General features: G+C 42.9%; 1 protein-coding gene across 1 annotated transcript; it reads right to left on the bottom strand.

Moving 5' to 3' along the window:
• Window positions 1-1,424: 1,424 nt before the first annotated feature.
• LOC139309047 (endogenous retrovirus group 3 member 1 Env polyprotein-like) lies at window positions 1,425-3,528 on the bottom strand. Its single transcript, XM_070933119.1, has 2 exons — window positions 2,638-3,528; window positions 1,425-2,537 (listed from the first exon to the last, which is right to left on the bottom strand). Exons 1-2 carry the CDS (start codon window positions 3,526-3,528, stop codon window positions 1,425-1,427), a joined length of 2,004 nt encoding a protein of 667 aa, XP_070789220.1.
• Window positions 3,529-13,488: the final 9,960 nt, after the last annotated feature.

The raw sequence follows: 13,488 nt of genomic DNA, 5'->3' as shown, positions 1-13,488 counted from the left end.
TTGTAGCGACGTCAGGAGGTCGTTGTTCCACCTTGTTTTTCCGCAAGATCTGAGGAAATGGAGTCTCTGTTGCGCCTTCCTGACCACCTGGATCGTTATTTTTCCAGTTGAGATCTTCACTAAGATGGACTCCCAGGAAGTTAAAAGAGGGGACTCTCTCCACACAAGCTCCCCCCCTTTTTTAAATTTGATTTATATGCCGCCCTTCTCTGGAGACTCAGGGCGGCTTACAATGCGTAAAGCAATAGCCTTCATACTTTCGTATTTTTATACAAAGCCAGCTTATTGCCCCCACAACCCGGGTCCCCAAATTTACCTACCTTAGAAAGGATGGAAGGCTGAGTCAGCCTTGAGCCTGGTGAGATTCGAACTTACAGTAATTGCAGACAGCTGGTGTTAATCACAATGCTATCAGTCTGCTGAGCCACCTTGATGTAAAATGGGGCAGGTTCCTCTCTCTTCTTCCGGAAGTCTAGCACCATCTCCTTGGGCACAAGACTCCTGTAATACTTCTCAAAATGCAATTTTGTAAGAAGTTTAATAATTCATTGGCAATCACTGTTCCCCAAACCACTATCCCAAACAATACATATTGCAAAAATTTGCTCACAATCAATTTAAGCATAAGTTCCACTTATCACCTGCACTGCTAATCCAGTACTTAATCCATCTGTTTTTTGATATATTTTCTTTATAGCATTTATTTGTGGCAATCAGGAATTCAAGCTAATGTAAGGTCCGGCTATACGCTTAAGCTCTCAGTGAACCAAAAAGAAAGACTTAAACGGAGGCTTGAATAAGAATCAACATTTAATCTTTGATCAAAGACAAAAGGCTGGGTAAAACCATTCCAAACACATACAAAGAGATATGTATATGGGAGGGTTCACATCTTCAGAGAAGATGTAACCACTTTTTATACCTTTAAAGCACCAGTTAGGTCCCCAATTCTGGCCCCTTAATTTATGTTTGTGTATTCTTTGTTGCCCTGCAAAGGAATCTAAACTTCCAATTAGTCTTATCTTTGTTTACTTAATTGGCCACTTAGCGCCTGGCTCCTGAAGACCAGATTTTACCCAGATCAGACATAAATTAGGATTGAGATGTAAATTACCCCTTTGTTGATGGCTGGAGTTCCAACAGATACGTACCATGTTTTTAGGTGGCACAGAAAGAGATTGATATGAGTTCAGGTCAAATGGCAGGGACATACGTTTGACAAATACCAGATACATTTCAGAGGCCTAATGACAATATGTTTGTAACAGGAGATACAAATAGAAAGGAATAATATATGTGATACAAAAGCACAATATATATGTTACAGGAACCTAATGATTACAGAATAACAAGCTTTTACTAAATCTAGTATATCAGTATTTTATATTCTATATTATTGTTTCCCTACATTTCACTCTTTTTATTTAAACGATGGAATGCTTTCCATCATGCTGTAAAAGAGGTACATATTTAGTAGGGATGGTTTTAAGAATCATGAGATTTGCAGGCTTTTGACGAGAACTTGTTGGCACTGAGGATGCTAAGACTGTAATCCCAGAGATAGTCGATGTGACTATTTTTTGGATTAAAGGAATGAGGCAAGGGAGAAAAAGGAGACTCCCAAAAGCCAATAGCACCATGAACCCAATTCGTTTCCAGTCAGAGAAGATACTGCCGAACCAGTTAAAATCTACCGCTCCAGTCCATTTCTGGACAGGGACGTGTGCGAGTTTTCTCATCCTGGCAGTAAGCTCCTCTATGACCTTACCATTATCATCAATTTCTAAACAACAATTAGTGAGATTGAATTTTCCACAAACTCCTCCTTCTTGAGCAAGTAAATAATCGAGGGCAAGACGATTCTGATAGACAGCAGTGCGAATCTTGGTGTTAGTTTGAGCAAGCAGAGTAAGAGAAGTGCTTGTAGTATTGGTAATGAGTTCAACAATCGCTTGCAACCGGATTAAACGATTGAGTAAATAAATTGGTGTGCGGTAACCCCACATCCCATCCTCAGCCCACGTGGCTGGGCCATATACCTGAATAATCCTTTCAGGAGGCCAGTCTTCATCATGCCAAGTTTTCTGATCTGTGATCTTGAGATCCCCAAATGTAACGGATCTTTTATCCCTGTGTCCTACTTCATCATAAACTGGGACACCAAGTCTCTCTCCTTGAGTGATGGGTAAAAGAAAGAAACTAGGTTTAACGGTCCCTAAGGCACAAGTACCACTCCATTTACGTGGAAGGGACACATAAGCTTTTCTTCCACAAATCCAAAAGAGTCCATCTGGGGCAGGCCAAGATGAAGAGGCATCATGGAGACGATCCCAGAGGGAGGAGAGCTGTTTGTACTCAGAAAAGGGGTTTGTTGGTTGAGTAGCATTCACACCAGACCACCAAGTGGTGCTTGCATTAGCAGCTACAATAAGGTTTTGACAGACTAAATCCCCTAAAGGGATTGTAAAAAGTCGGGAGACAGGTCTTTGAAAACATATATCTCCAATAATGGAAGTTTGTAGGATCTCGGGGTCGGTCTAGAGAGGACCATGTGAGGTTCAGTTGGGGAAGAGTGTTCAGGTTTAGTTCCCTGGACTCCCATGGCCATCGTTCCCCCATATTCGTGCCTCCACAGACGTAGCAATTAGTCACATTGAGGGATGATGCAATCCTCTCAGCTAAGTCTATGAAAAGGTTTTTTGTTATTGGAGGAATTTCTACTTTCTTCTCCATTTCCTCATAAAAGGAATGGAAAATTGTGAAGCGCTCAGGCTGATGCACTGTTCTGGTAACCTTAATTTCAATCTGGCCAAAGGGGTCAGTTCCCCGTCTGTTTATCCCAAGACCCACATTTAATGTGCCTGGAGGGGGAGCATTGAAAAGTAGGCACATAGGGTTGCATTTATAAAGATGACAAGTTGATGTGGCCTCCCCCCAGGAGATATTAAAGAAGCTAGAACCATAACAACCACTTAGGGGTGGTCCTGGTCGAGGTTGGGATTTCTTAGTGTGCCAGTATGTATAAGACTGAGAAGAAACACCATATGAGATAGCAGGAGGGTTGTTACAGAACTCATAGAGGTATTTTTCTAAGGTACAATATGACTTGTGCCAATCTAAAGAACCACATTCAATAGCATAACAGGCATCAAAACAGATTTGAACCTGAGGATTCTGAGAAGTACTCTGATTCCTCCCAAGAGAGACACCAGATTTTTTACTACCTCGATAACCAGTAACTTCAATGTTCAGGATGAAACGGGAACCCTGGGGGTTAAAACATATGGGGTTTCCATTATTAGGACAGATCTCATAGGTAGTAGTGTTGTGGACACAAAATGTGTTATTGCTGTCCTGACAATCATAATGAGAGTGATAGACAAGAGTTCTGGTAACTTGATTGCCATGGCGAGTGGTAACCAAACATTGTTCACACTGGGACTGGAAGAGTTTGGCTGCGGGTATAAAAGTCCCGAGGATCAAAAACATTGAGACAAGTTGTGGAACCAAAATAAAGAGCAGAGTCATTGTCACCTTTTCCAAAGAATGTGCGGGGAAACCAGCAGCAACAGAGCAGAAAAACAGCAAAGACAACAAAAACAGCAAACCAAATATATTCAATGGGTGTCCAGTCTATCCAGTTCATCAGTGAACAGGTCAGCAGGCGATGCTGGGGAGCGGTGAAGTTTCAGCTTGAGTCCTTCCAGCTGTTGGACTTGCCACTGCTCAGAGGGCTCGGGGACGTGCTTGACTCGTGATGCGTGGACCCACGCTTTGACGCCGTCCACTTTCACAGCTGTGGGGGTGCTCAGAAGAACCTGACGGGGTGTAGACCACTTGGGCTGAGTGCAGGTGGGAGAGAGTTCTTTGATCCTTACCCACTGGCCCGGTTCAGCCAATGGTGGCACATCAGCAGCTGGAGGTAAAGCGGATTGGACCTGTTTAGAGATAGAGGACAAAACCTGCGCCAGATTATGCAAATATGAGGTGATATTTCTTTCCCCTTCACTAGAATCTGGCAGGGCAGAAGCAACAAAGGGTCTCCCATACATCATTTCAAAGGGTGACAATCCTAATTTCCCTGAAGGCAGGGCTCTAATTCTTGCTAAGGCTAGTGGTAGTACCTTAGGCCAGGGGAGTTGGGTTTCTTGGCATAATTTAGACAAGTGTGTTTTCAGGGTTCTGTTCAAACGTTCCACTTTTGATGAAGCCTGTGGTCTGTAAACAGAGTGGAGGTGCCAAGGGATGCCTAAAAACTTACTGACATCCTGAGTAACCTGTGAGGTGAAATGCCTGCCATTGTCAGACTCAAGACCCTTAGGGACCCCAAATCTTGGGATAATGTGATCAGCTAAGGCATTCACCACCTCTCTGGCTTTTTGGGTGGAAGTAGGGATGGCTTCTGGCCATCCAGTGAATAAATCCACAAATACAAGAAGGTTAGATTTTGCTCCCCTTTTTGGGAGTTCAGTAAAGTCTACTTGCCAAGCCTCCCCTGGGTATCGGGCAGTTCGAAGATGACCGAGAGGAAGCGGACTGCCCCCTCGGGGGTTGTTCCTTTGGCAGATGTCACATTGAGAAACAACAGTCTTGCAAAGGCCACGCAAGTTTGGATTGCAATAGCGGGATGTGAGCCACTTCTGGAGTGGGCGAGGACCGCTGTGAGACATGCGATGAGCTCGTTGAACAAGTTTCCACACCATTTGTTGAGGGAGCTGGATTCTGTTTTGAACAACCCACCACCCATCGCACCACTTGCCATCAGGGTGTAGCTGGTCCCTAGTATCATATAGGGCAGGAAGGTGTTGCGTGGGGTCACAGGGAAGCAAAGCTGAGAGATTCTTGGGATTGACAGCAGGGCCTGATTCAGCAGCTTGGCGGGCCCAATAGTCAGCAGCCCGGTTCCCACGAGAGATTTCACTGTGGTCTGTCTGGTGTCCTCGACAATGAATGATAGCTAGCTGGGATGGCTGTCTGACAGCTGTGACAAGTTTTTCTAGCAAGGGCTTCATCTTTAGACTTTTCCCATCTGCACCAGTAAAGCCACGAGCCTTCCATAGAGCAGCATGAGTGTGTGCAGCCAAAAATGCATAACGACTGTCAGTATAGATATTAGTGCGCAGTCCAGCTGACAGATGGCATGCCTCGATCAGGGCTAAAAGCTCGGCTGCTTGAGCGGACCAGTGAGAGGGGAGTTGTCGTAGGAGGAGGGGGCCATCTCTGCAAACTACAGCCAGTCCTGTGTATCTTTTCCCATTTTTTACAAAAGAAGAGCCATCAGTCCAGAGTTGGGACTCAGGATTGTCAAAAGGTTCAGTCCTAAGATCTGCACGAATGCCTACCATGGATTCCAAGACAGCTAAACAGTCATGCTGTGGACCATCCTCGGGGGGGCAAGGCAAAAGGGTAGCTGGATTCAGCCTTTCACATCTATGAAGCTGAACAGAGTCTGATTCTAAAATCTGGCTTGCATACTTAGAAATCCGGCATGAGGTGGCCCATGCTGGGAGTTTGTGTTCGAGGAGAGCTTGAACTGAATGAGGCGTATAAACGTTAAGGGGAGCCCCCAAAGTTATTTTATGAGTCTCCTGGATGAGGATGGCTGTGGCTGCAACAGATCGGAGACAGGCTGGCCAGCCTCTGGCCACTGGATCCAGGATTTTTGAAAGGTAAGCCACAGGAACTCTTTCGGGGCCCAGTTTTTGCAATTTCCTTCTTATATCAGGAGCACTTTGTCCCACAAAGGTCATTTTCAGCAAAACATCATTAGCTGGGCTATCAGGGTCGAGGTCAGTAAACCTCCGAAATCCATCTTTCAAAAAATCAGTGGGGGATTCCTTTGGATTTTGAAGGATCTGATGAACTCGGTGAAAGTTCACCGTTTTTGGAACACCGAGCCTCAGTCCTTGAAGGATAGCATCCCTGGCTCTCTGGAGGATGAGGGCACCCTGATCTGTGTTGGGATCAACCTCATAGCTGGGGCTAAAAAGAATCAGGGGTTCAGGCCATAAAGCTGGGGCATCGTTATTAGTTTGAATGCCATGTTCTCTAGCAGCTTTGTAGTGTGCCATGGTGGCTTTAAGAACTTGTTGTTTTTCCTCAGTAGACAGGAGTGCCGATAAGAGAGTAAAAATATCAGGCACATTAGGTCTATGAGTGGCCATCACACGTTGAACGAGTTCAACATAACTTTGGGGGGATTCCCTGTAAGAGGGAAGTCCTGCTTTCCAATTGAAAAGATCATTGGTAGTAAAAGGTGTGTGAACAAACACCAATTCATCTTTCATAGGAACTTGTCGAAGGGGGGCTAGGACTGAGGGACCCGGTTGGTCAGCAGGTGCGTAAGTCTGTCCCGTCCTAGTGTGAGGAGGACTTAAAGCCGTCAGATCTGGATACAGAGCTTGGGCTGCCTGGGATGTTGAACTTTGTGGATTAGCCTGGGACGGCTGTGATGTTGTTGGGAGCACCTGAGCTTGTGGATTAATCTGAGGGGCAGTTGGACGCACCTGATCCTGCACAGCGGATTGTGCTGTTGCCTGAGGTGCCTGAGCCATTAAAGGCACAGCGTTTACATCAGGTGAAGGGGGAGCAACATAATATGGTGGGGGAAACTCCTCTTCTTCTTCAGTCACTTTGGATAGCTTTTTCTTTTTTGCAAAAGTGACAATGGGGCAAATTTTAGAAGAGGGTGTTGGAGTGAGCCCACATGCTTTCTGGATGTCTGGGCGACAAAGGAGATTGGAGAAGAAGCTAATGTAAAGCTCCTCTTCAGTTCGTCCTATGGAAGCCAGAAATTCAGCAAATTTGTTGACAAAATCTAAATCAAGGCTGCCTTCTGGAGGCCAGGTTCCTACGTTAGGACCAATTAAGTAGGTTGGCCAGATGGATGTGCAGAGGGCTTTCAGTTTATTCTTTTTTAAAACAATATTTTTTCCTGCAATAGGCTTTACTGTGTCCCAATGGGCTAACACGCAGTCCAGAGGGGAACACGGCTTTGTTTTTCTTACAAAGTTACTCATTCCGAATGGACTACCAGCATGGTTGCCCATTTTCCAGGGGATTCCTTTCTGTCAGCTCAAAGCCTGACTAGACTTTCTCTGTCTCCTGAGGAGATTTCTCACACCTTTCCGTCGGTGCGAAGCCTAACCAAACTCTCTCTTTTTCCCTAAGAGATTTCCCAGACCTCCCCTGCGGGTCCGAAGTTTGGTCAGAGCCCTCTCCTGCACTACAGATTCTTATTCCAACAGTCACACTCCTTTCAAAGCGATCGTCTCTGGCTGATCTCCTCTCGGATAATCAGAAACGCAGATTGGATCTCCGCACGTCGCTTCGAGGGCAAACCTCTGAGGAATTTCCCTCGTCTCATTCACACACTCACAAAGCAACACTCCCCTCCCCACCCAAAAGAAAAAGTCTCTACTCACCTAGCAGAGGACAGTCTTCCCCAATACCCAATTCAAGCCTCAATTAGGGCGTTCAGGTCCGGCTGGAAACAGAATCTGCCGACGGCCGACCAGGTCGAAGTCACCGGTTTAAACTTGCCGGGAGCGCTCTTGACGTCGTCTCTGGTCCTCGCCGGTTTCTTCCGTCCGCCGTTGGTGAAGGCCGCCAAACCACAAGGGGGTTGGCTGTATGGGGGGCCAAATGTGGCAACCTTGAAGGAAAACTTTGCCTTCAAGCCCCACGTTCCTTGGGCGCCAGAAATGTAAGGTCCGGCTATACGCTTAAGCTCTCAGTGAACCAAAAAGAAAGACTTAAACGGAGGCTTGGATAAGAATCAACATTTAATCTTTGATCAAAGACAAAAGGCTGGGTAAAACCATTCCAAACACATACAAAGAGATATGTATATGGGAGGGTTCACATCTTCAGAGAAGATGTAACCACTTTTTATACCTTTAAAGCACCAGTTAGGTCCCCAATTCTGGCCCCTTAATTTATGTTTGTGTATTCTTTGTTGCCCTGCAAAGGAATCTAAACTTCCAATTAGTCTTATCTTTGTTTACTTAATTGGCCACTTAGCGCCTGGCTCCTGAAGACCAGATTTTACCCAGATCAGACATAAATTAGGATTGAGATGTAAATTACCCCTTTGTTGATGGCTGGAGTTCCAACAGATACGTACCATGTTTTTAGGTGGCACAGAAAGAGATTGATATGAGTTCAGGTCAAATGGCAGGGACATACGTTTGACAAATACCAGATACATTTCAGAGGCCTAATGACAATATGTTTGTAACAGGAGATACAAATAGAAAGGAATAATATATGTGATACAAAAGCACAATATATATGTTACAGGAACCTAATGATTACAGAATAACAAGCTTTTACTAAATCTAGTATATCAGTATTTTATATTCTATATTATTGTTTCCCTACACTAATAAATTGAATTTCCCTCAGATAACTAAATCGTTTAATTTGCTCAGTTCGATTCTTAGCTCTGCAAGAAATTATTTGCCTCCCCAACTCCAAAGCTAGAACTTTTTTTTTCTGCTGTAGTTAATAGGCAAGTTTTCCTACTGCTGATACATAGTAGGAAGAGGACTTCTGGTCCATGAAAGAAAAAAAAATGTCATTTATAGATTAATTATGGCAAAATCTGGAAGATTCATGATGGGATAGAGATTAGAAGTTGTTAATTAGGGTAGTTCTTAATGCTGAAGTCAAATGTTATCAACTATATGGGCCCCTTCAGGACAATATGTCAATAAAATCTCTTGTAAATTTAGTTAATTCTCCACCCTTATAATTAGCCCTCTTCTTATTTAGGAAGCAGTAGTTGCACTTAAACTTCCTCAGTAATTTTTACAAAACCAATTCCACTATCTTTTCCATTTTAGTATTTAAATTTCCAGCTTAGATAAAAGAACCCATCCTCTTCCCAATACCAAGATGGTTGAAAGTTTCTTCTGTAGTGTTGAAATTAGCTGCAAGGAACACAGCTGCCTGAGAGAACTGAGCTCCTGTTCGAACAATGCAAGAATGCAGTTAGTCTGCAGCAATCCTTCCGAGTACTAATGGCCAAATATGGCTTTTTCAGGCTCGTGCCTCGGTGTGCATATTTTCCAATGAGACAAACCGAGACAGGGAAATCATTTTATTACAATTTATCAGAATATTCAGACAAAAGGGATTCCTCATTTAAAGAGGGAACCCTGATCTTTAGCTTACATCCCTTTTTATAGATAACAAAGAAATCTGAAAGAGGAAAGTTGATTGGACAAGATAACAGCATACATGTTTATTAAAATGAGGTGGAGAATTATAGGTTCAAAATATCTGCAGGTTCCTCCTTTATCAGGTGGTCATCTCTTAATAGTATCAACAAGGAATTTGCTTGAACACATTTTAAATGTGCTATTAAAGTAAACTTACTCAGTTGCAAAATCAGTAGGAAACCCGTAGCAGTGAAAACATCACTTTGGCATCCCATGGCAGTGAAAATAACTGAGTTCCATTTGTGCCATTTATATAAATGTACAGGTAATCCCCCATTTATGACCACAATGGAGCCCAAAATTTCTGTTGCTAAGTGAGACAGTTGCTAAGTAAGTTTTGCCCCATTTTATGTCTTTCTGCCACAGTTAAGCGAATCACTATAGTTAAGTTAGTAACGTGGTTAAGTGAATCTGACTTTCTCATTGACTTTGTTTGTCAGAAGGTTGCCAAATATGACTCCAGGACACTGCAACTGTCATAAATATGAGTTGTTTGCCAGGCACCTGAATTTTGATCACATGACCACAAGGACATTGCAACGATTGCAAGTATGAAAAACATAGTTCAGTGAAATAAGTCACTTTTTTCAGAGACATTATAATTTCGAACAGTCACTAAATGAATGGCTGTAAATCGAGGACTTACCTGTATTATGTCTGGGTCCAAAATTGGAGTAGATAGAGTATATAGATGTTTTAATGCTATCTGTCTCACTGAAAAAATATCATGAAGTTGAGAACTGTATAGGAAAATACAGCTAGAAGGATTAGGCCACTATACTAATTTTTGAATATGAATCAAGCATAAGACAGGCAAAAATGTTTATGTACCTCCTCCGTTCAAAGTAGTCTTGTTCCCATGTACAGTTTCTCTTATTTTGTTAGTATTTATTCAGTCTTCTTTTAAGAAGCATATTGTAATGACTTGTATATGTGTCTACAAAGTAGTGCTTTAATCAATGATTACAGCATCATAGAAGTATTTGTAAGTGCTAACAATCAAATTCAGCCCAATCTGAAATTCCCAAAAATGATGCTCAATCTTCGTTGTTTGGTTGATAGTTATCCAACTTGTTTTCCCCAAAGTATTGCAGCCAGACGCTCTGCTGTCTTCTTGGCTTCTGGCCTTGGCTTCCTTCAAAAATACAAGCCATGGACGGTGCTTCATACATCAGAGGTATATGCAGGTAGTTATAATTCTTCAGCATGGGCAAAAATCAGTCATTTGGCTTTTGCTTGTCTTTTTATTTTATTTTTTAATTTAAACTTAATATTTTGCTATTTTAATATTAATTTATTCTTAAATGATAATTTAGATCAGATATCATAATATTGTTTACTAGAGTTATAGTCTACATTTTTTCTGAAGATAGTGTACATAGCATTTCTCTCATAAGTGTGCAGCACAACAGCAATCTAGTGAAGTAGATTAAAGATAAAGGTTCCCCTCGCACATATGTGCTAGTCGTTCCCGACTCTAGCGGTCGGTGCTCATCTCTGTTTCAAAGCTGAAGAGCCAGCGCTGTCCAAAGACGTCTCCATGGTCATGTGGCTGGCATGACTAAACGGCAAAGGCGCACGGAACACTGTTACCTTCCCACCAAAGATGGTTCCTATTTTTCTACTTGCATTTTTCACCTGCTTTCAAACTGCTAGGTTGGCAGAAGCTGGGACTTAACGGGAGCTCACCCCGTTAAGTGAATTAGATTATGAAGAGGGAAAGTGATTGTTCCAAAGTCACTTAGTGAGCTTCTATGGTTGAGGATAGACTAGAAAGCCACGTCTCTCAGCTCTTGGTCCAACATCTTCACCATTATACTACACAATAATCATTGTTCAATTTCTTCACAATATCTGGAAGAGTTGCATGCTGGCATGAAATAAGGCAAAATTTTCTGACAGGAGAACAATCAACCAATGGAACAGCTTGCCTTTGGAAGTTGTGGGAACTTCATCACTAGAGGCTTTCAAGAAGACACTGGACTGCTATCTATCAGAAATGGTGTAGGGCAGTGATGGTTAACCTTTTTGGCACCAAGTGCCAAAATAAGCACACACACGTCAGAGCGCTGGAACCCGGAAGAGAGTAGCTGACCGGTGTGCATGCACGTGAGTTCCATCGTGCACATGCGCACCAGCCAGCTGCTGTCTTCTGGGTTCTGCCATGCATGCATGCGCCGGAACCTGGAAGAGCAGCTGGTTGGTGCGCATGTGCACCGGACCAGCTGGCTGGCGCTCATGCGAGCAACCGAACCCAGAGGAGCTGCTGGCGACGCTACGCGTGCCCACAGAGAGGGTTCTACATGCCACCTCTGACATGTGTGCCATAGATTCGCCATCACGGGTGTAGGGTGTTCTGCTTGGGTGGGGGGTGGGGGGTAGATGATGTACAAGGTCCCTTCCAACTCTGCTAATCTGATATGCTCATCTGGTTGATGTTTTATAAGGTCAGGGAGAATGGGCATGATGATGATGCTATCCGTTCAATCGTGTCTGATTCTGGGCACTTCTATGGACCAATTCCTTCCAGATATTTCAATCTTGTATAGCTTACTTCACTTGTTTTATGCTCTGTCTAGTGTCTCCTTTGATAGTGTCTAGCCACTGTGCTTTTAGTGACTTGTTTATTTTAGTACTGACCAGGGGTGAAATCCAGCAGGTTCTGACAGGCTCTGGAGAACCGGTAATGGAAAATTTGAGTAGTTTGAAGAACTGACAAATACCACCTCTGGCTGGCCCCAGAGTGGGGAAGGAATGGGAATTTTGCAGTAACCTTCCCCTGGAGTGGGGTGGGAATGGAGATTTTGCAGTATCCTTCCCCTGCCACGCCCACCAAGCCACACCATGCCCACCAAGCCACGCCCACAGAACTGGTAGTAAAAAAATTTGGATTTCACCATTGGTACTGACCATTCCAAACATAACTGTCCTTTCCATGAGTGTGATCACATGACACGGACGAAATAAGTAAAGCAGAGTTTTGTGATTTTTGCCTTGCAGTGAGTGATATATCAGGTTTTATACATTCCTATACTAGTTTGTTTGCCACCTTTGTTGTCCAAGAAATGTGCATGAGCCTTTCCCAACCCCACAGCTTGCAGAAGTCAATTTTTCTCTTGTTATTTTTTTTCATGATCCACTTTTTGCAACTGTAGGTGGCATAGGAAACACAATAGCATGGACTAATCTGCATTTAGTTGATGGGCTGATACCCTTGCTTTACATACTCAATTCATGCTCATCAATATTATGCAACTCAGTGCAATTTGACAGTTTATTTCTGGTCTCCATACTTCTTTGATCAATCTGTGATCCATGCACTCATTTGATCTCTTCACTGCCAATTATTTTTATATTTCCATTCTTCACAGTGGTCATGAACTTGGTCTTTTTGATGTTCAGAAAAAGACTGAATTTCTCAGTTTCTTCTTTAATCTTTTGATCAGATGTTTCTTGTCCAGCACTAAATAAAAAGCCCCCTACAGGGAAGGAAACTATGACTTTACAGCTAAAGATAAAACACTGGCCGAGGATCAAATCCACTGAAACATGAACTATGTGCAAGGCATTAAATTATGGGCTAGGTAACCAGGGAGAACATGCCAACTATGAAACAGTGAAGGTAGTGAGAAACTGAAGTGGGAAGTTTCCACCAATGCAAATAAATAAATAAAATCAGAAAAGCAATATTATTTTATGACAGAACTAGCTGTCAGATGAAGTTGACTGGTGGCATAGTTGCATAACAGTTTACAGACTAACAATCTGATACTGAGACAAACAGACATCCAAATGTACTGGTACATCTCCATCTGCTGGTCAAATATAGTATGTAACATAGCTTGTTTGCCATTGCCTTATCTGGTTTCTTTGCTATCCAGCCAAAATCTATAATTTTCTAGTCTACCGTCCAGTATGCTAAATGTAAAAATAAGACCAAAGTTTATCATGCCATGAGACAGAAGAGGACATCATTTTTCTCTGGCAGGGTTCTGGATAGAGAAAAGTTTCTCCAGTGTCATATGTGCTAGTTGGACTTTTAGATTCTTGATCCAGAGAGCTAACATATGACTTATAAATCTTTTCCTTTTGGTGCCCTAGGTTTTTTCCCCTTTCATTTTCTATATGGTTGTGCTATGTCTTCCATGGGCAGGAAAAGTTTAATCCTATAGAGAGTTGAACTGAAGAACGTAACGTTTCTCTGTGTATATGTGCACGTCTGAGATCACTGGGTTGTCCATTATGTTCTATTATTTTGAAAACA

Source organism: Pituophis catenifer, unplaced genomic scaffold, assembly GCF_029215685.1.
Source record: "Pituophis catenifer annectens isolate HBS135680 unplaced genomic scaffold, rPitCat1.0.hap2 SCAF_1, whole genome shotgun sequence".
NCBI classification, from domain to species: Eukaryota; Metazoa; Chordata; class Lepidosauria; order Squamata; family Colubridae; genus Pituophis; species Pituophis catenifer.
This window is presented reverse-complemented; position numbering and strand designations above follow the sequence as displayed.

Coding starts and splice junctions, on each gene's coding strand:
- LOC139309047 (XM_070933119.1), bottom strand. CDS start 3,528: ATGACTCTGCTCTTTATTTTGGTTCCACAACTTGTCTCAATGTTTTTG. Junction 2,538..2,637: donor TCAATGTGACTAATTGCTAC/GTCTGTGGAGGC, acceptor GGTCCTCTCTAG/ACCGACCCCGAGATCCTACA.